Genomic DNA, 25,590 nt, shown 5'->3' on the forward strand with positions numbered 1-25,590 from the left:
TACTAACACGACTGGCCCCTCAGGTCAGCCCATCTCCAAAGGGGAGACTCGGGTCCACAGTTTTATTGACATCAGGGTTTGAAACTCGGCCATATAACTAGACACGGTGAAGGGGAGGCAGGGGAGGCCAGGGCGGAGTGTCCACAGAGGATCATGCATGGGCACCTGGAGCACACTGGTCCTTCACCCCGAAACCACATGGGAGAGCCAGGCGCTGGAGCCAGGTCCACTGGGACAGTGCGGTCCATGTGGCAACTGGGGACCAGACAGGGCTTCAAAGAGTGGGTGGAAATTTCCTCCCAACTTTTAGCTCCTGCCCCTTTTGAAAAGAAGCACGTGCCTGGCTGTCCTGTCTTGCTGGGGATCAGGGCCAGGTCACACAGGTCACACAGGGAGGGAGCATTTCCCTTCTCTGTGCCTCCCTTCACCTTCAGGGAAGGCTCCCGGGATGCAAGGGTCTCTGTGAGCTCAGGGGCAGGTGGCAAGTACAGGGGAAGGGGCCTTGCCAGAACCCAGCTTCACCTCCACCAACCCCTCTTCCTCACCGGTGAGAAGGCCCCTGGTTGCTTAAACTTCAGTCTGGGCTGCAGGCTCAGCGCCACCCAGGGTGGCCAGTGGGGGCCCCTTGCCCTCTAGGAAGGCGATCATGTTCTGCTTCTGGTTCTGGAGGGCTAGCTGCAGGGGTGTGCAGCCCACCCCATCCCGGATGTCCAGCTGGGCACCGGCTTCGATCAGCACTTTGAGGATGGACACGTCGCCCTTGAGGGCGGCCAGGTGGGCCGGCGTCCAGCCCACCTTGTTACGGGCATGGACGTCTGCACGGTGCTCCAGGAGGTTGATGACGCTCAGGAAGGCGCCCCTCTGGACAGCCAGATGGAGGGGTGTCCAGCCGGACTGCTCGGCGGCACTGGGGTCAGCTCCACACTGCAGCAGTGCTAACACCACCACCTCCTCCCCGTGGCGGGCAGCCAGGTGCAGGGGTGTCCACTTCATGCCTCCAGGAGCCCCCAGGTCTGCGTGGCTCTCAGCCAGCAGGTGGATGATCTCCAAGTGGCCCTTGTAGGCTGCTAGATGTAGGGGTGTCCAGCCCTGCTGGGTCGGCAGCTCGAGGCTGGCCCCATACCTGAGCAGCATCTTGCAGATAAGATACTTGCCCCTGGCAGCTGCCAGGTGCAGTGGGCTGTAGCCACTCTGGTCTAGGACATCGGGAGCCGCCCCACTCTTCAACAGGTGTTGGATGGCCCTCACTTTGCCTCGCTCCACTGCCAGGTGCAGTGGTGTCCTCAGGTTTCTCTGCTGGGCATCCAGCTCAGCGCCCTGGCCTGTCAGCAGCTTGACCAGGCTGATGTGGCCAAAGTAGGCGGCCACGTGGAGGGGGGTCTTGCCCTCCGCCTCACGCACGTTGGGGTCAGCTTGGCGGGAGACCAGAAGCCGTGCCACATTCTCGAAGTTGTTCTGTGCGGCCAGGTGGAGCGGGGTCCACCCCTCGTGCTCCTGGGCATCTACGTGGGCGCCGTGGTCCAGGAGCAGGCGGGCAGTACGGTCGTCTCCGTTCTGGGCCGCAAAGTGCAGCGGCGCCCAGCCCTCTTCATCTGCCAGGTTGGCGTCCGCCCCACGCTCCAGGAGCAGGGCGCAGAGGTCGGGCTGTTGGTCCAGGGTGGCGATGAGGAGGGGCGTGTAGCCGCAGGCTGTCCGGCAGTCCACGTGGACCCCGTGGGCCAGCAGCAGCCTCACCTGCTCCACGCTGCCCTGCACCACCAGGAGGTGGAGGGGGGTGACTTTGTTCTCGTAGATGCGCAGCCCCTCATCGCTTGAGACTGGGTCCCCAGTGTCCGAGAGCTGCAGGACCCGCTTCAGGTAGTCTCCCAAGTCTGCTGGGAGGAAGATGCAGGTTGAAAAAAGGACCTCTGACCCGTCCAGAGGTCATCTCGTCCAGCCTCCTGCCTCCTGGAAGTGCCATCGGGGCCCAGGGACTGTGGGAGGGCGGGCAGCCTTTCCTGCTGTCACAGATCTCTGCACAGCCCCCCTTGTCCTAGAGAACAGACCCTGGCAGCCCTTCCTGTCAGGACGGGGCAGAAAGAGGCCTGTGAGTGAACCCTGGCTCCACCCTTAGCACCACCTGACTTTTGCCAATTCCCTGCATCCTTGAGCCTCCAGAGCCTGATCCATACGTGGGCCGCAAACAATGCCCACCTCATGTTACCATTGTGAGGACAACCTGGGCAGGCAAGAGCTTTCAGGGGCGCGCTTGGCACAAAGTAAGTCAATGCCAGCAGAAAGTAGGCTCTATGGTGTGAACTCCTCCTGAAGCCACTAAGGCTTCCTTCTGCTCTATTATGATTAAAAGCAACAATTTCCAAAACAAACAAGCAGCAACAACAGAAATCCCTGCCCAGACCAACAGCTCCCCCATCCCCCACCCCCCGAGATTCTGATTTCATCAGTCCAGGTGGGCCAGGCACCCGGACAGCTTTCACCCCCCAGGTAATTCTAATGTGCAGCCAGGGTTGCAAGCCAAGGCTCCACCTCCGGGGCCAGGAAAGGAGGAGTCTGGCCTCCTGAGAACACAAACCTGACCCCTGAGGGCATGTGCATTTCTGGAACCTGGAGCTGGTGCCAGGAAAGGGACACACCAACTTCTGATCTGGGACAAGCTGGGCAGAGGGTCGGAGTGGGGAGGAGGGGGCGGGGTGGGGGCGGGGTAGGTGGGAAGGGTGTGGTTTGATTCCACTTTCCCCTCGGCTGTGAGTTCTGTGGTTCCAGCTGCGGCAGACTCACCACTGTCTGTTAGCTGTGGGCTGACCTCTTCACTGACCTGAGCAGGAGGGGATCAGAAGACAAGGGGGATTGACCAGCGGGCCCTTCTGCTCTCTACCCTCCCGCACTCCTGCCCTCTCTCCAGCGCTCTCCAGCACCTGTCGGGACTCCTGTCCCATGTGGGTGCTAGGAAGCCCCTCCCGGGTCATTCCTGCCAACAGCTGCATCTGCAGCAAAGTCCTGAGCAGGGGAGACCCTGCCAGAAAGAGGTGGTCCAGGGCCTCGACTTCCCCTTGGGCCACATGGAGTGCAGGGTGGCCGGCTCTGTGGTTGGGCCAGGAGCCCCCTGCCAGCCCACGGCTGGTTCCCACGTTAGGGACTATCACGTCACCATGATGACGCTGATGCTGTGGCCTGAAAGCCCGCAGGCAGGCCTCTGATTAATCCCACATATGCAAGCAATGGTGTGTCCTTCTCAGGGGCTCTGAGTCACAGCCACCACTGTGCAAATTAGGAGAAGCTGTCCCAGGTGGGCTGCCTGGTGTGGCCCGCAGTGTGGGCTGGCTCTCAGCCCCCAGCTGCTGCCTTAGTTGGGGACCTTGTGAAGGACACACCCATGCAGGCATCCCTGGGGATCCCCGGAGACCCCCCGAGCACCCTACCACCACACACACACTCACCTCCCCTGGCCGGGGCAGAGACAGCTTGCAGGACACCTTCCTGGCCAGAGCCTCACTCTCTGGGTCTGCCACAGGACTCTGGAGCAGGGACAGTAGCATGTCTGTCTCAACAGTGATGTCTGCCCCATGAAGGAGAGACAGAAAAAAGAAGCAACAGGCTGGCCACCAGTCCCTTCCCCATTTTAGATAATCCTAACATTCCCCATCTCCCCACATCCCCCAAATCCATTCCTGTGCTCACATACACTGTACATGCACACCAGGAGGCAGGAAAGCTGGGTCCCCGCCACAGCTCAGTGGGACCACAGTTAGCAGGTCACTGACCCTCAGAGGGTCGTCTTTTTCCATCAGTGAGGGGGCAGGACTAATGCTCACGATTACACATGTGTGCGTTTCCAAAGTCGCTACAGAGGTGGGCACCCTCGAGGTCCATCCATGCCCGTGATCTCATGGTCTGGGAACATTTTACAAATGCTGCTGTGGCCCTGGAAGGACCCAAGCTAACAGGGAACTCAGAAGCAGGAGAGCCAGGCCCAGACCCACCCAGTACGGGTTTTCTATTCTACATCCCACGGGGTGCATGGTAACCCAGACAGACGGGGCCCACCACAGTCATCAGCTGCCCTCCTCTCGGCACTATGAGGCAGGCTGTGCCCCAGTGCCCCGCGCAGAGCCCTCCAGAGGGGCCCAGGCTCCAGGCGCCTCCTCTCCAGCCCTCTCTAACCTCAGCCTGGCTCCTACGCCCTCCAGCCCCGCCCAGCTGCCCAGTCCCTTGGGCAGGTCAGACCCGAGGAGAACCTGGAAAGCAGGGCCTCTTCTTGGGGTCCTGATCCCAACAGCGCCTCATCAGGTTCACCATCTGCTGGGCCTCGCCTGGCCACTCATCGGAGACAGGCTGCAGGGAGGGCCGCATACCTGCGGCCACTCGGACAACAATAGTCACCATGTTGAAGCCTGTGAGGGGAGGTCCAGGCTGTGTGCACGCCGGGAGGCTGAGCCAGAGGGGCTGGCCCAGGCTGTGGGGGGCTCCGAGGATCCCCACCGGGGTGCACACAGCAGGGGCAACATCAATGCATGGTGAATGAACAGCTAGGTTGCAGGTGTGAGTTGAGGGTCCAGTGTGAGCCGCTGGGTCTGTGGTCCAGCCGCAGCCACCTCCACGTGACCCCACACTGCAGCCCTGTGCTGCCCAAAGGCCTAGTTTCAGGCTTTGACTTTGGATTCCTTGAGCTCATCCAGATTTCCTGGCACACTAGGTACCTGGCATCTAGGTGGCAGGGGTGAGGGCAGGAGAGGCAGGAAAGAATACTTTGGAAGCAAAGGCATTAGAGGCAGAAGCGTGGTCTGGGCTGACATGTGCTGTACTGTTAGGTGAGCTCCAGAAAGTAGGGCAGGGAGGAAGGGGGGAGGGGCATCCTTCCCGTGGCTCCCCAAACCAAAGCTGCCACTTCTCCTGCCCCCACAAGCCCCCAGCCTCGCACAGCACCCTCCAGGACCCCACCCCATGCTGCCATCCCCGCCTGATACCTGAATATGGTTTCTTCTGAGTGAGGAGCTCCCAGATGATGATCGCAAAGCTGCAAGACAGGACAGATGCCCCGAGTCAGTCACCTTCTCAGATCCCCGAGGTCAGCCGGGAGCCCCATGGACCGAACCCTCCCAGGCAAAGCCTCTCCAACCAGAGTGCCCCTCCACCCCTCCTCTTCCCTGTCGCCGTGTCCTTGGGACTGGGTGGGGGAGCAGGGGTCAGGCAGGGTGGTGATAACCAGCTCGCCCCCGGCCCCGGCAATGTGGCACAGAGTCCAGCCACCTCTCACCTGTACACATCGTACTTGCGCCCTGGGGGTTTGTTACTTTCCAAGAACATCTCAGGGGGGATGTAGCTGAGGGTGCCCCGCAGAGCTGACCTCTGGATGCACTGCATCCCGGTTGACTGTTCCATCCACTTGGACAGGCCGAAGTCTGAAATCTGGGAGGAAGTCGCAATAGTCTTGCCTCCAGAAACTGCCTTCACTCTCACCTTCCTGTAACCTACCCCTTCCAGGAGGGTGTAGTGGGTGACAACCTGGCACCCCCCTGCCATCTCTGCCACATGCGACCTGGTTACTGGTCTCCTCAGACCCTCAATGTCCTCATCTGTATACTGGAAATAATAGGAACTTTTAACTTGTGGTGCTTTTTTCTTTTTTTAAGATTTTATTTATTTATTTATTTATTTATTTATTTATTTATTTATTTAATTCATTTGTGAGTCACACAGAGAGAGTCAGAGACATAGGCAGAGGGAGAAGCAGGCTCCCCATGGGGAGCCCCATGCGGGACTCGATCCCAGACAAATGTCTATAGACTTACAGTGGGGGTTAGCGATACAACGAGACAGAGGTACCATGAGGATATACAGTGGGGCCTATCGGGGTAGACCAGGGAAAACCTCCCCGAGGGAGTAATGTTTAAGCAGAAAGCTGAAAGATGAGCACTACTTGCAAAATAAAGAAGGGAGTAGGGGAGCACTGTTCCTGGCAGTAGGCACAGAATGTGCAAAGGTCCTGTGGCACATTTTTCAGAACTGAAGCCCGTCATAACCTTTCCTAGGAATCATCTCATTTACACACATTCTCACCCAAAGCAAACAAGGGGAGGGATAGGGAATATTTTACACGCAGTAGAAACAGAAGACTGAGGCCCAAAGAGGGTTATTGCAGACATCCTGACACCCAAACTCATGCACCGAACTCCACTGCTCATCGGTTTTTGTTGTTTTTTTATTCTTAAAGATTGTATTTATTTATTAATGAGAGAGAGAGAGAGAGAGAGAGAGAGAGAGAGAGGCAGAGACACAGGCAGAGGGAGAAGCAGGTTCCATGCAGGGAGCCCGATGTGGGACTCGATCCCGGGACTCCAGGATCACGCCCTGGGCCAAAGGCAGGCACTAAACCGCTGAGCCACCCAGGCAGGCACTAAACCGCTGAGCCTTCCCCCTCATCGGTCGTTGTTTTAGGTGTGATTCTACCTTCAGTATTTGTCTACGAAGGGAGCTACTTAAAACTCCCAGCAGGCCAGTCAGGAGGCTCACCTGCAGGAGACTCTGGAGTGGAAAGAGGGCAGGGAGCTCGACGGGGACCTTTACCTTGACATGCATGTTGTTGTCCAGGAGGATGTTGCTTGGCTTGAGGTCCAGGTGGAGCAGAGGTGGCTTAATGCTGTGGAGAAAGTTCATGGCCAGGCTGGTCTCGTGGATGATGCGGAACTTGAGCTGCCAGGAGAGGCTGTGCGTGGGCAGCATCTTCTCCAGGGAGCCGTTGGTCATGAACTCCATCACAATGCCCAGGGGCTGCCTGCACACCCCGTAGATGGACACGATGTGCTGAAATTTGATCTTCTCCATTTTGGCGGCTTCTTCAATGAGGCAATCCACATCGGAACTGTGGAGACGCGGGGGTCAGGGATGGAGGGAGAGGGCCCGTTAATTCCAAGAGCGGTCGGTCGGTAGAGCAACAGGCAAGGCTGGAGCCAAGTGCTGGAGACCCAGAGAGGCCCGGGGGGAGGGGGGGGCCGGGAGCTTACAGGAGGAAGGAGAGTCCTAGCAGGAGGCCCCACAAGATGCAGAGTGGGGTTCCCACACGACAGGAAGGGGAGGAGCATGCAAGCCCAGGAGCGAGTCCATTCTACAGAGGCGGCCACAAAAGGCCTCCTGTTTACCCTGCCACTTGTCCCCCGCCAGATCGCAGACCCCTGGAGGACCTACATCACGCCTCATGCTTCTGTTTTAAGATCCCATCTATTGCCATTTGGTGATGAAAGTAATACACATCCTTGTAGAAAATCAAGGGACTACAGAGAGCTCTGAAGAGGAAAATTAGACCATCAGTAATCCAACCTTCCAGAGTTGGCCTCTGTTAATATTTTATTTTATTTTTATTTTTTATTTTTTTTAAACTTATTTATGATAGTATAGTCACACAGAGAGAGAGAGAGAGAGAGAGGCAGAGACACAGGCAGAGGGAGAAGCAGGCTCCATGCAGGGAGCCCGATGCGGGATTTGATCCCAGGTCTCCAGGATCGCGCCCTGGGCCAAAGGCAGGTGCCAAATCGCTGCGCCACCCAGGGATCCCTGTTAATATTTTAGTATATTCTTTTACATTTACATGTGCCAGGTATCTCTCTCCCTTGCTCTCTCCCTTCACTCCCCCTCTCCCTCCCCTCTCCAGCCTCCCCCCTCCATCAGGCAGTATGGGCTGCTGTGTGGTCAGCTTTGCCAGCTACTGTGGCTCCGCGCTTCCTCACACTGCTCCTCTGCCCTGAAGCCAGGTCTGCAAGGCTGCGTGTTGGGGATGAACTGGATTATTCACCCTGGGTCCCCCACGGCGCACATTGCCTTGCAGAGCACAATGTGTCTTTGTCAAACCAAACAGAAGTCAAGACTTAAGGGAAGGCCTTAGGAAAGAAGCCTTTGCCGACTGGCTCCCTCCTTTCACTGTGTGTGCCCCCTGAAAGGTAGATATGCAAATCAAGTCGTTGAGATTGTTTGGGGATTGTGGGGATGAGGATTAGGGAAAAATGACATTTTTAAAAGCACAGCATTTGCAAAGCTGTGTGGGCTCTGCGGTCGGTTGGAGGCTGCTGGGAGTGTGCGTGCAGGGCGGCCCTGGGAAGCCAGCCAGAGACGGCTGACCTCCAGAAAAACCCCACCTGCTCACCCTCACATCTGGACAGGGTGGCTTCCCGTCCCCCCACTCCCCAGCCTCCCCCTCTGGCCTCTGCATCGTTCCAGGGACCTCCCTTTCACCTCTGTGGTACTTCATCTGTCTCCTCTGGTCCTTTTGAGTTCCCAGGAACTGAGATTCCCTGTCTTGGAGAGGGGAAAAGCCAGGGATCTGCCCTGATTTCAAATAGCAGTTTTACCACTTATTCTCTGCATGACTCTGGCCAAGGAAGCTCTCTGGGCCTCAGTTTCTTAACTGTAAAATGGGAACGACAGCAGCTCGTATAATTGCCCTGGGGACACCCAGACTGTGCCCGATGCCCACCCCCCACCAGCCCCCATCATCAGGTGTCTGGTCTCCATGCTTCTCCGACCAGCTGTTCCTAAGGTGTGCAAAGACCCCCGCAGTGCTACAGCCGGTGGAAACTTCCCAAGTCTTGGTTTACCAGCCAGGTCTTGCACTCTTTTTTTCTTAAAGTATTCACTTCCCTGGGCCAGGTGCCAGGATTCTCTAGGACCCCTCCCTCTCCTGTCCTGTACTCAGCGCCCAGGCCCAGTCCCAGGCTGGCCCTTCCCGTCTCACTCTGCACTGTCTCTTACGACCTCAGTATCTGCTGAGGTCCTGCACGAAGCGTGTCTGAAGCAGAGCTCCTGGTTTTCCTCTTGCCACCTGCCCCTCCCTCTCGGTGAATGGGGCCTCCATCCTCCCAGTCCTCAAAGATCCGACGTGCTCCTTGGCTCCTCATCATCTCCTTCCTGAGACCAGTCCCTCAGCACATCCTGTCAGCTCTACCCTCAAAATAGAGCAACAATCTGACCACTTCTCACCACCTCTACCCAGCGCCATCTCCACCCCAGCCTCCTAATTAGCCTCCCTGCTTCTCTCTTCCCCTCTGCCATCCATCCTCAACCTAGGGGCCAAAGTGATACTTGTAAAATGTCAGGCAAAGTATGTCACCACTCTGCTAAAGACCCTCTGCTGGCTTTCTTCTCATTCAGAGTAAAAGCCAAACTTCTCACACTGGTCTACAAAGCTCCGCATGATCTTTCCCCGGCATAGCTTGCTGACCCTCCCCAACTCTGTTCCTGCCATAAGGGCCTCTTGCCGGTCCTCCACCATGTCAAGCATGTTCCCACATCGGGACCTTTGCACTTGCTGTTCCCTCTGCCTCTAAGAGAGCCACAAAGCTTGCTACTCCTTTGCTTCAAATCCTCTACTCAATGGTACTAATTAGTAAGGATTTCCGCCTATATTAAATAGCAACCCTACCCCAACTCTGGCAGTCCTTGTCCTTCCATTCCCATACACAAACAGCCGACAAATTAATATTTCCAGATCAAATGTTTTCTTGGAAGATCCAATTATTCAACTCTCTTGACATATTTTTTAAAAAGATTTTATTTCTTTATTTGAGAAAGAGAGAGAGAGGCAGAGATAGAGCATGAGCAGGGGGAGAGGAGGCAGAGGGAAAAGACTCCCCACTGAGCAGGGAGCCTCCGAGTTGTGGAGCTCAATTCAACTTTCTTTAGGTATCTTAACCAATAAAATGTCAGGTGGTTGTAAGTGCTACAGATAAAAATTATTTATCTATGTATAACTTACTTATTTTTCTATCTTCCATCCTTAGACTATAAACTCCACGAGGTCAGGACTTTGGCTTACTTACTACCTAGAGGGAACGCATGTCATCCATGCCTTAGCTCCAGTTACCACCTACAATAATACACTCACAAATTTTCACAATGGTTAACTCAGACCTTCACCTGAAACCTACTTGACAATTCTTTTTGGCTGTTTAAAGGGCACCTTAAACCCAACCAGTACAAAACTGATCTCACGAGTTTCTTCTCCAAACCTATGCCTCCTTTCACATTCTCTTTGTTAATTGTCAACAGTGTCATTCAACAGACACCAACGATGTGCTGGGCCCTGGGGACAGAGCAGTGAGCAGACACAGACTCGGCTCTCATGGAACAGACATCCTAGTGGAGCCTTTGTTCCTCACGGCAAGCCAGACATCAGGTTAACCCTTTTTTTTTTTCAAGATTTTATTTATTCATGAGAGACACAGAGGCAGAGACACAGGCAGAGGGAGAAGCAGGTTCCCTGCGGGGAGCCCCATGTGGGACTCAATCCCAGGACTCCGGGATCACAACCTGAGCCAAAGGCAGATGCTCAACCCTTGAGCCACCCAAGGCACCAACAGTCAAGTTTAAACTTGATACTGCTCTTCCTCACCCTGCCCCCCTCCCCCATAGACAACCCAGCATCAAGTCAAGCGATGTTTACCTCCTAAATGCTGCATAATCCATTCCTTTTCCTCTAGCATCCCATGCCAGGCTGGACTTCGATCACCTTTTGCCTAAACATGACAACCCCTAACTGGACCAGCACCCACTCTACCTTTCCAATCCCTCCTCCATCCAGCAAATTCGATCAATTCCTTTTCATCATACACCCCCAGTCTGGTTGCAAACCCTTTAGTGGCTTTCTGCTGCTCCTTCTCTCAACTCCAGCCACAACAGTTTTTCGCCACCCCCCACCCCTTACTATGCCCCTTCTAACACAGGCCCTTTGAACTTCCTGCTACCTCTTCCTGGAAAACTTTCCATTCTTCAATGACTATGCTCACACTCATCCTTTACTCTCCCATTCAATCTCCTCAAGGAAGCCTTTCCTGATCCCAGTGAAACTCTATTAATAAGCTCTCACAGAACCATAAATCTCCTTGTTGCTCTTCTCACAGCAGTGCATTTACATCTATACATGGAGTTATCTGATAAGTGTCTCTGTCCCCCCAGGCTGGAAGCTCCAAGAGCAGGGCCATACCTGCTGCACTCATCAATATATCTCAGGGTCTAGCATAGTGCCTGCCACTTAGTAGAAGAACAATAAGCATTCATCAAGTGAAGGAATGAATGAGGACGTGCAAAGAGTATCTAGTGAATACACACAAAGCTCCTAGAGTAGTACTCCACACTCAGCAGGCATTAATTATCATTAAATCCCGTGACCCATTTCCCTCAGAGAGTTCCCAGAACTCAGGAAGGGAAAGTAGTTGTCAATGCCTAACAATGCAGTCTCACCAATGCCATTTGTTTCTTTTCGACCTTCACGTCAAAGTCTAAGCCATGTGGACAAACCCTAGAAAAATCTGACTGCACTGCAAAGCCAGCATGAGGGTGTGGAAGGAGGAAGAGGGTCAAGTTGTGGGTTTGCTCACATCTTGAGGCAGGTGGGTGGCCCAGGAATTAGAGAGGAGGCTGTTTCTTTTTTTTTTTAATAAATTTATTTTTTATTGGTGTTCAATTTGCCAACATATAGAATAACACCCAGTGCTCATCCCATCAAGTGCCCCCCTCAGTGCCCGTCACCCAGTCACCCCCACCCCCCGCCCACCTCCCCTTCCACCACCCCTAGTTCATTTCCCAGAGTTAAGAGTCTCTCATGTTCTGTCTCCCTTTCTGATATTTCCCACTCATTTTTTCTAGGAGGCTGTTTCAAGTGTGTGGGACCTCAGGCTGTGTCTTGGGGTCTTGCATGGTGACCAGAGAACACAACATCTGCATAAAATGCCACCAGGAGATGCCCCTTTGCCAGGCCTTCTAATTGATGGCCCAGAAGCTTTGGGAGGATGACACAATCCTCACACTCAGACTTCATGTCCTAAGTGTCTCCTTTATGGATGTACTGGGGGGCCACTATGCAGCCACTTCAAGCAGACCCAGTGGGAAGGAGACTGGAGCTCCTCTCAATGGGAAGGCAGAGATGGGTGGAAGCTTCGAGAAAGAAGAAGCAAGAAGAAAAAGGAGGGCTTCCCAGGAGGGGCCACAGTGCACATGATGAGTGGGGAAGGAGCCAGAAATAAGCAAGGACAGAGACAGGCATTCCCAGCTTGACTTGCCAGCAGGCCCGGTGTGAGAGGCGAGCGGCCGTACAGGCTCTCAGGCCAGCAGGCTGGCAGTCTCGGACCCGGGCCCTGCCCCAGGCCACACCCGCTGGGCAGGGGCCACAGCCAGGGCCGCGGGAAGGGAGAGCCAGTGTGCTTCTCGGCAGGTCCCTGAGCATCGCTGGGCCGAGGGCAAGCCCAGCCCTGCCTGCCCTGAGAACTGAGGGGCGGATCCAGGCCTGGAGGAGGGCCACCAACAGCTGTCACCCCGCCCTGACACCCAGCAGGGAGGGAGGCCAACCAGTTTGGGAGGCCAGAGGGAACAAAGGCGTCTTTGGAAGTCAGTCCCGCTCCCCTCTGCCCTCCGCGGATTCCACAGATGGGAAGGGCCGTCAGGTAGGGAGACCAGCTGACCTGGCCACCTGGCCGCAGGCTGCTCAGGCCCCCCACGGAGTTTAGAGACTCAAGGAGTCTCAGCCCCAAGCCCCCCCCAGATCCCCCCCCACCAAGGGCCGGGGCAGCCACAGGTACCTGGTGGCCTCCCGCTGGCCGCAGGGACAGCACTTGACGGCGTACTCGGTCCCCCAGAGCCTGTGTCGCACCTGGAACACCTGGCCGAAGCCGCCGCTGGCCAACCGGTGCCAGTGGCCGTCGAAGTCGTCGCGGGTGAAGACGGCGGGGCTGCCCAGGCGCTGCTCCAGGCCCGCGGCCATGGGGTCGGCGCCCTGGGGACCCGGACTCCCCGCGGGGCTGCGGCCCAGGCCGGGGGAGGGCTCGGAGCCGCTGCCTGCCTTCCTGCTCCGCGGCCCCGTGGGGACGGGATGGGAAGGGGATGGGGAGGCGCAGGCCCTCCCACCTTCCATGCGGGAGGGGCCGAGCCTGCCCTGCGAGGGCGGGGACACCCTAACCCGCACCCTGGGGCCCCAGGCAGCCATGGGGCCTGGCCCGGGCAGAGGGTACGTCCCCAGGGGTCCAGGTGACTCAGAGCCCCTCCCCACCCCGCACCCTTCCTCAGCGTCAGCCTTCCTCCTGCACCCCGGCTGTCACCCTCCGGGCTAGGGGAGGTGCCTGGACAGGGAGGTGTCCTAAACGGGGAAGCCAGAGATTTCCACTGGATTTCCACCCGGCCCTAAGCGGAAGTCGATTCATTTATTCTCACTCACATGTACCAAGAGTCTGTGAGGGGTTGAGGACTGTGCGAGGGGTCTTTGCTGATGGGTGTGGGGACCTGGAACCCACCCCCTCCGCGGCAAGAATGGACTTTAAAAGTTGCAATGGGGATTTTCTGGTCTGAATCTCTTGGCTTGATGGGCTTTACATTGCCTTTATTGTTGGGATTTTTGTTTTGTCTCTTTGTCAACCAGTCTTGGTGTGCTGAAGGTCAGCAGGAGAGTAGAGTGAGAGGTCGGGTGCCTATCTGCAGGGAGCTCCCCTTCCTGGCATCACTCTCTGTCCCACCTTCAGAGGAACTGGAACCTGATTTGGGGTTGACCATGGGGAAGGTAGACTCCTTGGCCCAGTTACTGGGGTGGCTTGTTGGACAGGGATGAGGGATGAGGCTTAGGGAATAGCGGGAGCATGACCATGGCCTTGTCCCTGAGATGAGACCAGTACGGGGCAGTGTCGGGGCTGTGGAGGAATCTGGCCCAAGGGCTCAGTGCAGAAACTTGCAGAGAGGGGAGAAGAGGCACCTGCAGAGGCAGAACAGATGGGAAGTTTTCCCTGTAGGCAAAGTTACCTTGCACCGTGTCTAGGGATACAAGACAGGAAGGCTTTCCAAGGCTGAGCCTGGTGGTTCCCCCGGGTCCTCTGTCCATGGAGTTGCCCCCTCCCTGGAGAGGCCCATAGAGCAGGGAAAACTATAAGTGCTTGAAGAGGCAGGTCTCCCCAGGGACATTCCAGGGCAGGTGCTGCTGGAGGAGAGGCAGGTCTCCCCAGGGACATTCCAGGGCAGGTGCTGCTGGAGGAGCTGTCACAGGACAGGGCAGGGTAGGTCACTTCTCATCTGCTGCTGATGGGCTGGAGTGACCATCCCACCTCTGGAGGAAATGCCTTACCTCGGGCCCAAACCTATAGAGCCTCTCGCCATGCCCATTGTGAGGCTCCCAGGAAATAGTGGGGGTGTGACGGGTGAGTAGAGACCACAGGTGGAAGCTAGAGAACTCATTCTTTCCATAGCTGTTTCTGTGCGAACCCCAGGATAAGTTCTGGCAAGCAGGGTAACAACTGGAGGTGAGCCCAGGGACAACAGTCAAATGGACCAAGGACAGCCACTACTGAGCATTAACTTTGTTCCAGGATCACTATCAACTTTGCCTACTATCCATACTTTACAGACACAATCTTGTCTGAACCCACAACAATGTTATGAGAAAAACATCTCGTTTATAGATGAGGGGACTACCCTTAAGACAGCAAGTAGTCAGCAGCCACCTAGCTAGTAAGAGCCAATTGAGATTCAGAGCCAGGTCTGTTAGGTGCCTATGGAAAAGCATTGGCACAGGGGGAGCAGGGTGGTAGCCTTTTAAGAATATAGGGGCAAATAGGAGAATAGAATCGTGATCCCTGGAAGAGTATAGATATGATGGAAACTGCACCTTGAGTCGGACATGGACCTCAAAGACGTTGTCACAGGGAGACTCATGACTTGCTTTGGCCGGAGCAGGGCAGGGCATGACAAAACTCATTGTCCCCTGGGCAGCTCTGCTTGCCCCTGACAAGTCTCAGATCCTCCCACAGGGAAGCCTGGAGGATGACGGAGGACCTTATGGTCAGGGGGGTCAGGAGATCCATTGGGTGGATGAGAATGGAGACTGGGAAGGAAAACAGCCTGCTGGTCTTGAGAAAGTTTGCCTCAGGCCCAGATTTCTGCCCTTCAGCACCATTTGCTGAGGCCACTGGAGGAATGACCAGGGTCAAATGGCCTAAATCAGTTGAGGAAATTCCCCTTGGCTCCGTGAGAGCAAGAAGCCAGAAGCTGCTATTGGCCATACACAGAGACCATCACGGGAATGTTGAAGCATTGCCCCTCTGGGGGAGATACCCAGGGCTCAAGGCAGGCTGTCAGGATCCCAAATAAAACTCCTCTGTGAGTTTCTTTCCAGGGGTGGAAGTAGAGGGACATGCAGGACCAGGCTGTGTTACTGCTGACCTACTTGTTGAAACAGCCAAGCAGTGGGTTCAAGCACTCCTGAGACTTCTGAAGAATCTGGCAAAATAAATACATGCACATACTCATAGCAACTAGAGTCATTAGACTGGCTTGGGCCGCTACATTTATCTCATCCTTGTAGGCCAGGACCAAAGCTTAGCAGTCATTGGAAAAGTTCTGAGTGTAGGGGCAGAGAAGCAAGGAGCTCCTAGGTCTCTCATCAAGTGGGCTGATACTCAGGGATCTGGGAAGGAGCAAGTAGACCTAGAAGCTGCTGATTGCCTTCTGGGGGTCTGAGCGCAGAAGGTCCTGGGCCGGCCTGGCTGGGACATCTGCAGCCAGTGGGTGGAGAGGAGAGAGCTGGAGAGGAAAGGTCCGCCTTCAGCTGCCAGCTCCTACTCGTGAAGGACAATGAATGAGGCAGGTCTATCCTGACCATGACACTGCCCCACCGGAGGGGGCGAGAAGCATGTTCTGGCCATAGGAACCTTGCCTCCAGACGCCAAGTCATTCTGTTGACTTCTATTAACTGGATTTTATTTTGGCAGATGGGGGATGGAAATTTTCTGGACTTGGATTTCTGCACATTGATTTTATATTCTGGACTTGGAATTATTATATGAAGTGTGTGTGAGTGTGTGTGTGTGTGTGTGTGTGTGTGTGTGTGTGTTTGGGGAGCCTAAAATATTCCGCCTGCCACCCCCAGACCGGTAAGCTGATTGAACAGTTCTGCAACACTCTGGATGATGCTGAAAACTAGCACGAGCCTTTCCCCAAACTGGAAGGGCAAGCTCTTTGCATACAGGGAAGTTCCCAGTCTGTTGCTGTTCTCCACCCTGCAAACATGTCCCAGGCCACCTGGACAAGTTCTGGCAGGCTGCAAACTCTACTACCCTGTGTGCTGAAGTGAGGGCCAGGTCAATCAAAATGAAGGAATGTATTCAGGGAACTGGAACATTTGCCCAGGAAGCAAGGCTGTCCCCGAGAGGATGGGATAGAATGCAGCAGTAGGAGCAGGGGTTCAATGCAAGAGCCTATGAATCAGTGAGACCTGCCTTCAAACCCTGGCTTTTCCCTCACCACTTATGAGCCTCTTCAACATTACCAAATCTCTGTGGGGTTCTCCATCTAAAATGGGATGATAAAATGGGATGATAATATAATACCCACTTCAAAAGGTTGCTGTAAAGATTAATCTTTAAAAATACAGCTAAAAATACACCTGGGTGGGTAAGTCGGTTAAGCATCTGCCTTTGGCTCCAGTCATGATCCTGGGGTCCTGGGATTGAGCCCGGTGTGGGGCTGTGTGCTCAGTGGGAAATCTACTTCTCTCTCTGCCCCTCCACCTGCTTATGCGCTCTCTCTCTCAAATAAGTAAATAAAATCTTTAAAAAACCCCACACACCTAAATGAACACCTGTAGGCAAACAAAAAAAAAACAAAGAAAACTCCTAAAGATCCAACCCAAACCAAACACATGATCCAAAAATTAACACAAAAATGAATTGTGGACTTCCTTTCATATAAAATGTAAAACCATAACTCCTTCAGAAAAAAAAAATAGGTGAAATCTGGACCTAGGGCTAGGCAGAAAGTTCATTGGCTAAACACCAAAAGCATAATCCATGAAGGAAATGTGAAAAAATTGGAGTTTTTTCAAGCATAATCCATGAAGGAAATGTGAATAAATTGGAGTTTTTTCAAAGTTAAAACCTTTCACTGTATGAAAGATGCTGTAAAGAGGGTGAAAAGTCAGGGTATGGATGGAGAGAATATTTATAAACCAGACATTTGACAAAGTAGTAGTTTTTTAGAATACGTAAAGAACCCTCCAAACTCAACAGTAGTAAAATAACAAGCTTTACAATTAAAAATGGAGGAAAGACATGAACAGACATTTCATGAAGAGGATACATGAGTGGCAAGTAAGTACATGAAAAGATGTTAGCATTAGGGAAATGCCAGTTGAAACCACAATAAGATATTAACCGCAGTCCTATGAGATCGGCTAAAACTTTTTTAAAGTGACACCAACATCTTACAAATGGCAAGCTTCCATTCTTTTTGATGGCTGGGTAATATTCCACTGAGTATATTACATCTTCTTTATCCATTCATCTGTTGGTGGACATCTGGGCTCTTTCCATAGTTTGGCTATTGTGGACATTGTTGCTATAAGCACTGGGGTGCAGGTGCCCCCTATGATCACTATGTTTGTATCTTTGGGTAAATACCTAGTAGTGCAATTGCTGGATCAGAGGATAGCTCTATTTTTAGCTTTTTGAGGAAACTCCATACTGTTTTCTAGAGTGGAGGTGCCAGTTCACATTCCCACCAGCAGTGTAAGAGGAAGAACACAATTTTAAAGTAAAAATAAAAACATCCCAACTCAAATAGACTAACTGAATTGAGCTTCTGGACAGGAATTGTGGTCTGTCTTTTTCACTGCTGTCTCCTCAGCACTGGGCATGTAGTCAAGAGCTCGTGTAATAGCTGGGGGATGGATGGATGGATGGGTGGGTGGATGGATGGTTTGATGGTTGGTGGAAAGGTGAAACTTGAAGGGCAGAGGCTGATTTGTGGCAGTTCGTCCCACCTCTCTTCAGGGGCTTCTCTAGTTCCAGTGAGTTCCTCAGTCACTTACCATTTTCACATCTGCCCACAGGCCATAGCCAGGCTGCTGAGAGCTATAGGCAGTTAAACTTCTGGAATTAAGCATCCTGACTGCCCAAGGACTCCTTTTCCCTGGTGAGAACCCCTCAGATTCCCATCACTGCTGTCCTCGTCCCATCAGACTCCTTAGGATCATTTACTGTGCTTTGTGAATGTCTTTATAAATAGGTTTTTTTTTCCCCTAGCAAAAGGCTTTTCTTTTCTTTTCTTTTTTTTCTTTTTTCTTTTTTTAGCAAAAGGCTTTTCTAATGAAAGAGAAGAAAAAGATGGTGAGGCTTGAGGGACCAAAGCAATAAGACTTGTCGTTTACTGAGTCTTCACTTTGTGCCCACTCCATCCACAGTGATCAACCTACATTATCTCATTTAATCAATCCCCTGAGGTAAGTAATATTATTACTCCCATTTTTACAGGCTTAGAGGAGCTAAGTTACTTGCCTAATGGTCATGCAGTTGGTAATTAGATGCCCCAGGACTTGAATCTGGCTTGTTCCTTGCCAAGGTAAATGCTTTTAACACTGTTAAGACGGCCTTAAGAGCTTTGATAAAAATAAAAACACGGACCCTCAGACTTGAGGCTCATCCAGATGCTGTGCTGGGGTCAGGGGCCCTGAGGCCAGGTTTGAGGGATGGAGACCCCCTGGAGCGTAAATCATCAGTGGGTGTTCCCTGACACTCTCATTCTCCATCAACCCCTCAGGCAAGCGTAAGGATGGGTGGGCTGGTACTGAAGACAGAGCTTTGACAATACCACGCTGTCAGGACTCTGCCCGAGGCTAAAAGATATCTTTGGAAGCTGTGCCTATAAAAAGGTCTGTATTACCTCAATCAATTTCCGCTTCTAGAGTAATTTATGGATTATTTAGTCACAGTGGAAATGAATCTTTGTCTCTGCTTTTTTGGCTGGAAAGAAAGCAATGTGTCCCTAGGACTACGGAAAGACTTTTCCACCAGGAAGAGGGGACTATACCTGTTGGTACATTTGCATGTGAGTATGGAAACTTGGCACGTAGGGTGTCACAGATGGGGTCTCAGGCTGAGAAAGGGGAGCCCTTTGGCTTTCATCCAGCCCTGAGCTATCCTTTCTCTCCTGGAACAGTTACTCAGGCGTGTCCCAGAAGAGGAGTGATGGGTGGTCCTGGGAGCATTCAGTCAGGAGTAACTTGGAATGGAGTATGCCTTCTTCCCAGGCACCCAGTGGTGATGGGGTGAAGCACCAGTGCTGGCTTTTCATAGAAACAAGGATTAGTTCAGACCACAGCCTATGGGTATTTCCAGGTGGTGACTCTGAATGATGATGATGTGGGAGCAGGTGGCCAAAGCAGGCTGAGTCTTTTATGCCTTGAAACACAAGAGTAAAAGACCCCTCACTACCTGGCCTCACAAGGAAGAATGTGGTCTGGAAGCAGAGACTATAGATATGGGACTAGTGCAGCCATCTTCAGGGCGGCCTGGACAAGCAAAGGAGGGAAATCAGTGCACATTTTCCTGCCCAGCCTTTGGTGTAGTCTAAGTATCCTTCATTTCTGCCCTCTCCCCACTCAACCCCTGCCCATCCTCACTATGTCCTCCTTCCAAATTAGGAAGGGGCAGCTCGAATAGCACTCCTTCCAGGGAGGGGTCTCTGACCTCTGTGGCTCTTGCTGGGCTAAAAGCCCCTAGCTCTGTATTACAGGCCAGGCCCAATGGTACTTGATTTCGTATGTCCACCCCCATTCTCTTGAGCAGACCTCCCTGAGAGGAGAAACTGTGTCTGTGTCTGTCTTCTGTGTGTGCCCCGCACTTATCCCAGTGCCTGGCACATACTGGGCACTAAACAAATGAAAACTGTCACTTGCTGTAGTATTTTTACCCAAACCATTACCACCGCTGGGTGAGAATAACCAGACTTCACCCCACACTGGTCCTGGTTCAAGTCCCCTACTGTCTTTCCCTGCTAAATGTTATCATTCACACAAGTATTTATTGAGCACTTGTTATGTGTTAGCACTTTCCTAGGTCCTTGGTCACATTAGTGATCAGAATAAATAAAACCATGGACTTCACATTTTAGCAGGAAGAGAGATGGAGTGCAAGCAGTAAGCAGTATGTCCTTATAAGTAAATGATAAGGCATGCTAGTATGATACGTCTCTATATTAAATTGTGGAAAGAAAGGAGCTAGGAGAAATAGGGCAGGACTACTAAACATTCCAACTAGTATTTTCAGGGTAAGTAGAAGTTAGGCAGGATAAAAGGGACTAGGGGACAGGTAAGGGCTCTTCTGACAACAGTGACAACACAAACCGGCAGTAACAAAAGTGGGATTTATTGTCTCATAATTGGGAAGTCACTGGTAGCCTTGGGCACAACAGGATCTGGGTGCTCAAACAATGATGTCAGGGCTCTCAACTCTTGGGGTCACCCTTTCCTAGCCTCCTACTGCTGAACAAGAAACATTTCCCTGCCACCCCTGCAGATAGTGATTTTTCTTTTCTCAGTGACTGTGGTTACAGCAGCACATAGCCCAGCTACTTAGAAATCCTTATTTCAAAAATGCTATTTCTACTCCAATTCCTGACCCTAATTTCACATAATTCTACTAGTTCTGAGAAGCTGGAAAAATAAAGGCACATATTCCTTTATTGCTTTTTTTTAATGATCCAGAGCCTCTGCTGTGTGGCCCAAGCAGGACCCCAGACTGATAGCTCTTTAAGGGACAAGGATATCCCGAGCAAACATGTAGGGGAAAGATGAGAACAGGTTTCACTTTAGTTGTCAGACATTATTGATTGGTGCTCGGGGTACAGGGCCGGGGTTAGGAAAGGGGGTCATCCCCTTCTGCTGAATGGGTCAACAGGGTACACTAAATTTCTCCTGAAATATTTCCAAACTGCCTTTGGGGGGAAAAGTCACAGCTGAGTCAGGTAGAAAGAGACCCAGAAATACAGACCACGTAGGAGAGGGTCTGCTTCATCAGATGTGATCCCTCCCTTATAAACTGCTGTAGTACTGATCGCAGACCCACAGAAGCCTGGAGATTTCTAAGTGCTTCCCTTTGCTTGAAGGACATCAGGCACCCCGCCATACCCTGACTTTAGAGCGATAATCCCTGTAATCCAAGGGCTGGGGTTTGGAGAACCTCTGCCCTCAGCGGATGTTTCTCTAATTCCTGATGGCAGGTGCATGGATCAGAGGCCAAGACCACATTAGGGCCAAGAGGAGGTTTCTGCTGTATCTGATTTTTTTTTTTCAGCCCACTGCTGCTCTGCTATAATTATAATAGAAATGGTGAGGGGATATTATCTTGTTCACTCAAAGGTGTTTTATATTATCTAGCACAGTGCTCGGCACATAGCAGGTGCTTGATAAATATTTGTTGAATGAATGAGGAGCTCTTCGGGATCAAGCTGCCGTCTAAATGACCTTGGCTGAGGAGCCCCTTCAAGGAACGGTGGGTTCCGGACTCCCTATCGTCTGGGGGGGGGGGAGTAGCAGGCTCTGGAAACGCAAGCCTGTCACAGGGAAGGCGCCCTGGCTTCCACCACCCACCGTCCCACGCCCACGGGAGTGTGTGGCGCCAGATCGGCTGCGACAGTAATCCTTTGCAGGGGGCAGATTTAAGCTGTTACCTAACTGGCCGCTGATGGATTAGCGGGGCTTTCAGATAAAACCTTAAAGGAGTTAGGCTTTTGCTTTCCCCTTCACCCTCAGGGAGCCAGGGAGGACAGGCCACCTCTGTGAGCTGCAGATTGGGCCAGAAAGTCAAGAAGTTGAGAAGAGGAGAGGAGAAGAGATGAGATGCAGAAAGCCCTTTTGAGGGAGCTAGAAGTCCTTCCCTGTGGGTGGCTGTCATCATGGGCAGGGGCAGACTGCAGGCTGAGGGTGCTGCTGGAAACCCCAGGACTGTCTGGGTGGGGCCTCGAGTGAGGCTCTTGGCCTAGATTTGCTCAGAGAAAGTGTAGAGGGGACCATTGTGTTCCATGTCCTAGGGCTGCTATTAGGGACAGTTGTGGTCCTGGCCAGTTCTCTGAGGAGCTTGGGAGCCCCACAAGGGAATCCCATGACCCAAGGGAAGTCCCTGTCGCCATGGTGACTCACTCATGTGCCCTTGAGGACAGGGCCAAGCAAAAACGCAAGGGTGTGCCTTCTTTAGAGTGAGGTTACTAAACACCTTCTGTACACACCTAATGCTCTTTTGCTTGTCCACAAAACTTCTCACAGCAGACATCTTCCCGGTCTTCCAACTAGAATTTAAATTCTAGCAGTAGAAGAAAAAAAACCCATGAAGACACAGAAAATAATTCTATAAGAATAGGGTGTTTAAAAGTGCAACACAGGGGCACTTGGGTGGCTCAGTGGTTGAGCATCTGCCTTTGGCTCAGGTCCTGATCCTGGAGTCCTGGGATAGAGTCCCACGTCAGGATCCCTCCTCAGCAAGGAGACTGCTTCTCCCTCTCCCTCTCCGTCCTCTCTCTCTTTCACTCTCTGTCAAGTAAATACATTAAAAAAAAAAAAAAAAAAAAGTGCAGCACAGCTGTGCCAGACTGGGAGAAAGGCGGGCAGTGTGGGCTGTGCCCAGTAGGGTGGTTGTGTGCCTAGAGGGACCCCTGCAATCTTGGGCCAGCCCCTTGATCCTTAAGAGTTCTCATCAGTAAAGAGGGAATCGTATGAGCACTCACCTCTTTAGGCAGCATCTGAAACCTAGTGAGTACTTAATAAAAAGTACCTGCCATTTGTATGATGACAGGGCTTCGAGGATGGTAGGATTTGAAGAGCAGGAAAGAAAGGTGTTTTAAGTGGGGTAGGGTGCAGAATCGAGAAGATGGGAATGAACAGAATATATGCAGACAAATACTGGGGAACTGGCCCGAGGGAACAGAGTACTTGGTGGGGAGCCACCATTCAGCAATTGTGGCTCAGGCTTCGTGAGGTGCTGAGCCCCACTGCAAGCCACAAGATCAGCTAGCTGAGCTCAAGACAGAGCATGACCCTACAACCAGGTCGTTTTTGTTTGTTTGTTTTTTAAGATTTTATTTATTTATTCATGAGAGACACCGAGAGAGGCAGAGACATAGGCAGAGGGAGAAGCAGGCTCCTTGCAGGGAGCCTGATGCTGGATTTGATCCCAGGACCCCAGGATCATGACCTGAGCCAAAGGCAAATGCTTAACCCCTGAGCCACCCAGGTGCCCACCAGGCCAATTTTTAAGGCACAGTGAGATCACTGTGAGTGTGAATGGGCCGTGTGTGGTTTTACCAATACTATTTATAGGAAGAAAATAACTTTGGGGAGGTAATAATAGATATGCTTATTTTAAATTATGCCTAAAACCTATGAATCATAGCTCTTACTTATAGGCACTGTACAGAGTACATATAAATCTTACAGTAGTTCAAGTAAAATATTAAGAGTGCTTTATCAGCAAAACTTCCAAAAAGTAAAAAAGTGCTATGTTCTTACCATCTCCACACCCATATGCACACTCCCTGACACACATGCCCCACACACCAGCAGGGGGTTTGCCCTTGATCCTGTGGGTAGTTGTGTGCAGGTGACCGGGAGGTACATCACAACAAAGTGGTGTTTGAGAGGATTATTTGGGCTGCAGTGTGCAGAGGGGCAGAAGACAGAGTGGGGACAAGGGACTCAGCAAGGAGATACCACAGCACACCTGGCTTTTTCTGATCCCCTTCCCCCTGCACCCCAAAACTGAGGATGCAGTGCAGAGTCCCCATCGCATGCTCATCTCCATCCCCCAGGCCCGCCCCTGCCGCCTCCCCGGCCCACTCAGATTCCCACCCGCCATCCTCACCAGCCTCCACTTCTGTGGGCCAGTCTACATCCCAGGTAACACTTCTGTTCTCTCTCCACTGTCTTTGGGCAGAGTCACATATGAAGCCCTCTGACCCTGATGGGATCCTCATATTTAAGAACTCTGGAAGAGAGCACACATGATGGCCAGGCCATCAGGGGGTGCCTGTGGAAGCAGCTGACTCAGAATCATGACCACAACGGTGGCTACTACTTCCTACGGGCTTGCTTTGTGCTCAGCTCGGTGCTGAGAGCCTTCCAGAAATATTTCATTCAATCCTTACCCTCAAACCCATCCCTACCATCTATGGACAGAGTGACTGCAGGGCCCAGCAACACATGGAAGTTCTAACATGTGGAGCTGGGCCCTGAGCCCAGGCATCCAGACCCAAAACTGGCGCTCCAGCCGCTGTGCCTCCTGTGAGCCCCTGCACCCTTGGCTCAGAGGTTCTCGTGCAGGGAAGACACCTCGGCCTTTTGAGGAGTCTTGATCTCCTTGTTTGTAAATGATGGGGGCGTGGGCTGGACACTTTTGAGCGTGCCTTGTATTTAGCTAGTGACATCAGATGGATTCCAATAAAGCAGATACTGGACTAGATGGTCCCTGGGTTATTTGCAGCATGAACATTCTGGAAACCTTTGTCCCCAGCACGCGTTTCAGTATTTCTCACTATCTTGCATGCCTTTGCTCTGGCCTAAGTCCCCACTGCGTGTGAACTAACCCCATTTTTATGTGGAAACTCATTTCTCTGCAGCAGAGACGGGCAGACTGCGTGTGCGGGGGTGGACCTGTGGCTCGAGGGGGAGCGAGAGACCTAAATGAGCAGATGGAGCAGCTGAAGATTAAAAGCACAAATGGGAAGTTGGGATAGACATGTGACAGGGCAGCGATGCTCGGGCTGAGCTGAACTGGCACATCTGGCAGGCCGCCAGGCTCACGCAGAGCAGCTCCTCTCAACCCACCAGTGACCGGAGCTCGGCCTGGAAAGGCACAGACCTGAGGCCGGGGTGGCCGGGAACAGATGGCCAGTCCCTGCCATTGCTGCTCTGCTGGTGCCCGAGGGCCCTCTCTGGAAAAACCCGATCCTGGCTGCACGGGCAAAATCACAACACCCCCTGGGAGAACCCATTCTTCGTTCCGCAATTTTGAAATTGAGATCAAATTAGAGGTCTCATAAAAAAAAAAAGAAAGTCACCCAGGTGGTTTCAGATCACAGAAGCCCAGCGCTTTACTGGTGCCAGGTGGCCACAGGAACACCAGGAGCTGGTGATGGTCCAGAGGTGATGGTCAGCTGGTGCTCACGCTCCCTTGCCAGGGCCACCAGGATACCTGGTAGTATGTTGATGAGTACAGCCCTTGGAATCAACAGGTTTTCCTGATACTAAACTGAGGACAAATAGCAAGTGACAGGGAGCATCTGTATGGCAGGAGGCTTGGAGGCCCTTCCCGCGTCAGGGCTCCTAGCCCCCTGACATAAGCGCAGCCCGGCCCCGGGCGCTTGCAGGGCCTGGTCACGCGTTCCTGGCAGGCCGCACTGTCACAGCAGCCGTAAGCCCTGCTCGGAACCCCACCTGGCCTAGGGCAGGCCTCGGGGCCTCGGAGGGAGGAGAAGGCAAGTCCACAGCTCGGTCTTTGCTACGGGGCACGGGAGGGAGGGAAAGGCGAACGTGGCAGCCTGGTCACTGCTCACCTTCACGGAGATGGGGGTGCCTAGGGGACGAGCAGATTTTGATTAGTGTGGGAAGAGGCAGATAATGAGTTCACAGTAATTTCTGGCCTAAAAATTATAGTCACCATGAAGAGGATGCCTTCTGTCTTCCAGTCACAGAAGGCGGGCACCTCATGTATGCTATCTTCAAATCCAAGAACTCTGCAAGTAGGGATTGTGGCTCCCATTTTATAGAGAGGAAACTAACTGAGGCTCAGAGAAATTAGAAGACTTGCA

The 25,590-nt window shown here is 52.8% G+C and overlaps 1 protein-coding gene and 1 long non-coding RNA gene across 4 annotated transcripts; one reads left to right on the plus strand and one right to left on the minus strand.

Annotated features, from left to right (window-relative positions):
* ANKK1 (ankyrin repeat and kinase domain containing 1) lies at window positions 1-13,030 on the minus strand. 2 transcript variants are annotated; one of them, XM_038536136.1, is made up of 8 exons: window positions 12,561-13,030; window positions 6,565-6,859; window positions 5,255-5,406; window positions 4,965-5,014; window positions 4,236-4,391; window positions 3,438-3,556; window positions 2,779-2,815; window positions 1-1,874 (listed from the first exon to the last, which is right to left on the minus strand). In XM_038536136.1, exons 1-8 carry the CDS (start codon window positions 12,962-12,964, stop codon window positions 568-570), a joined length of 2,520 nt encoding a protein of 839 aa, XP_038392064.1. In that variant the 5' UTR covers window positions 12,965-13,030; the 3' UTR covers window positions 1-567. The 2 variants fall into 2 exon arrangements, with proteins under 2 accessions (XP_038392064.1, XP_038392065.1); XM_038536137.1 differs by having other exon boundaries at window positions 1-1,871; window positions 12,561-13,028.
* Window positions 12,319-24,232, plus strand: LOC102156066. 2 transcript variants are annotated; one of them, XR_005359275.1, is made up of 7 exons: window positions 12,319-12,425; window positions 17,846-17,928; window positions 18,087-18,235; window positions 18,553-18,664; window positions 18,764-18,840; window positions 21,170-21,284; window positions 23,718-24,232. It is a non-coding gene; the product is annotated as an uncharacterized LOC102156066 (long non-coding RNA). The 2 variants fall into 2 exon arrangements; XR_005359274.1 differs by lacking the exon at window positions 21,170-21,284.
* Window positions 24,233-25,590: the final 1,358 nt, after the last annotated feature.

Source organism: Canis lupus, chromosome 5, assembly GCF_011100685.1.
Source record: "Canis lupus familiaris isolate Mischka breed German Shepherd chromosome 5, alternate assembly UU_Cfam_GSD_1.0, whole genome shotgun sequence".
NCBI classification, from domain to species: Eukaryota; Metazoa; Chordata; class Mammalia; order Carnivora; family Canidae; genus Canis; species Canis lupus.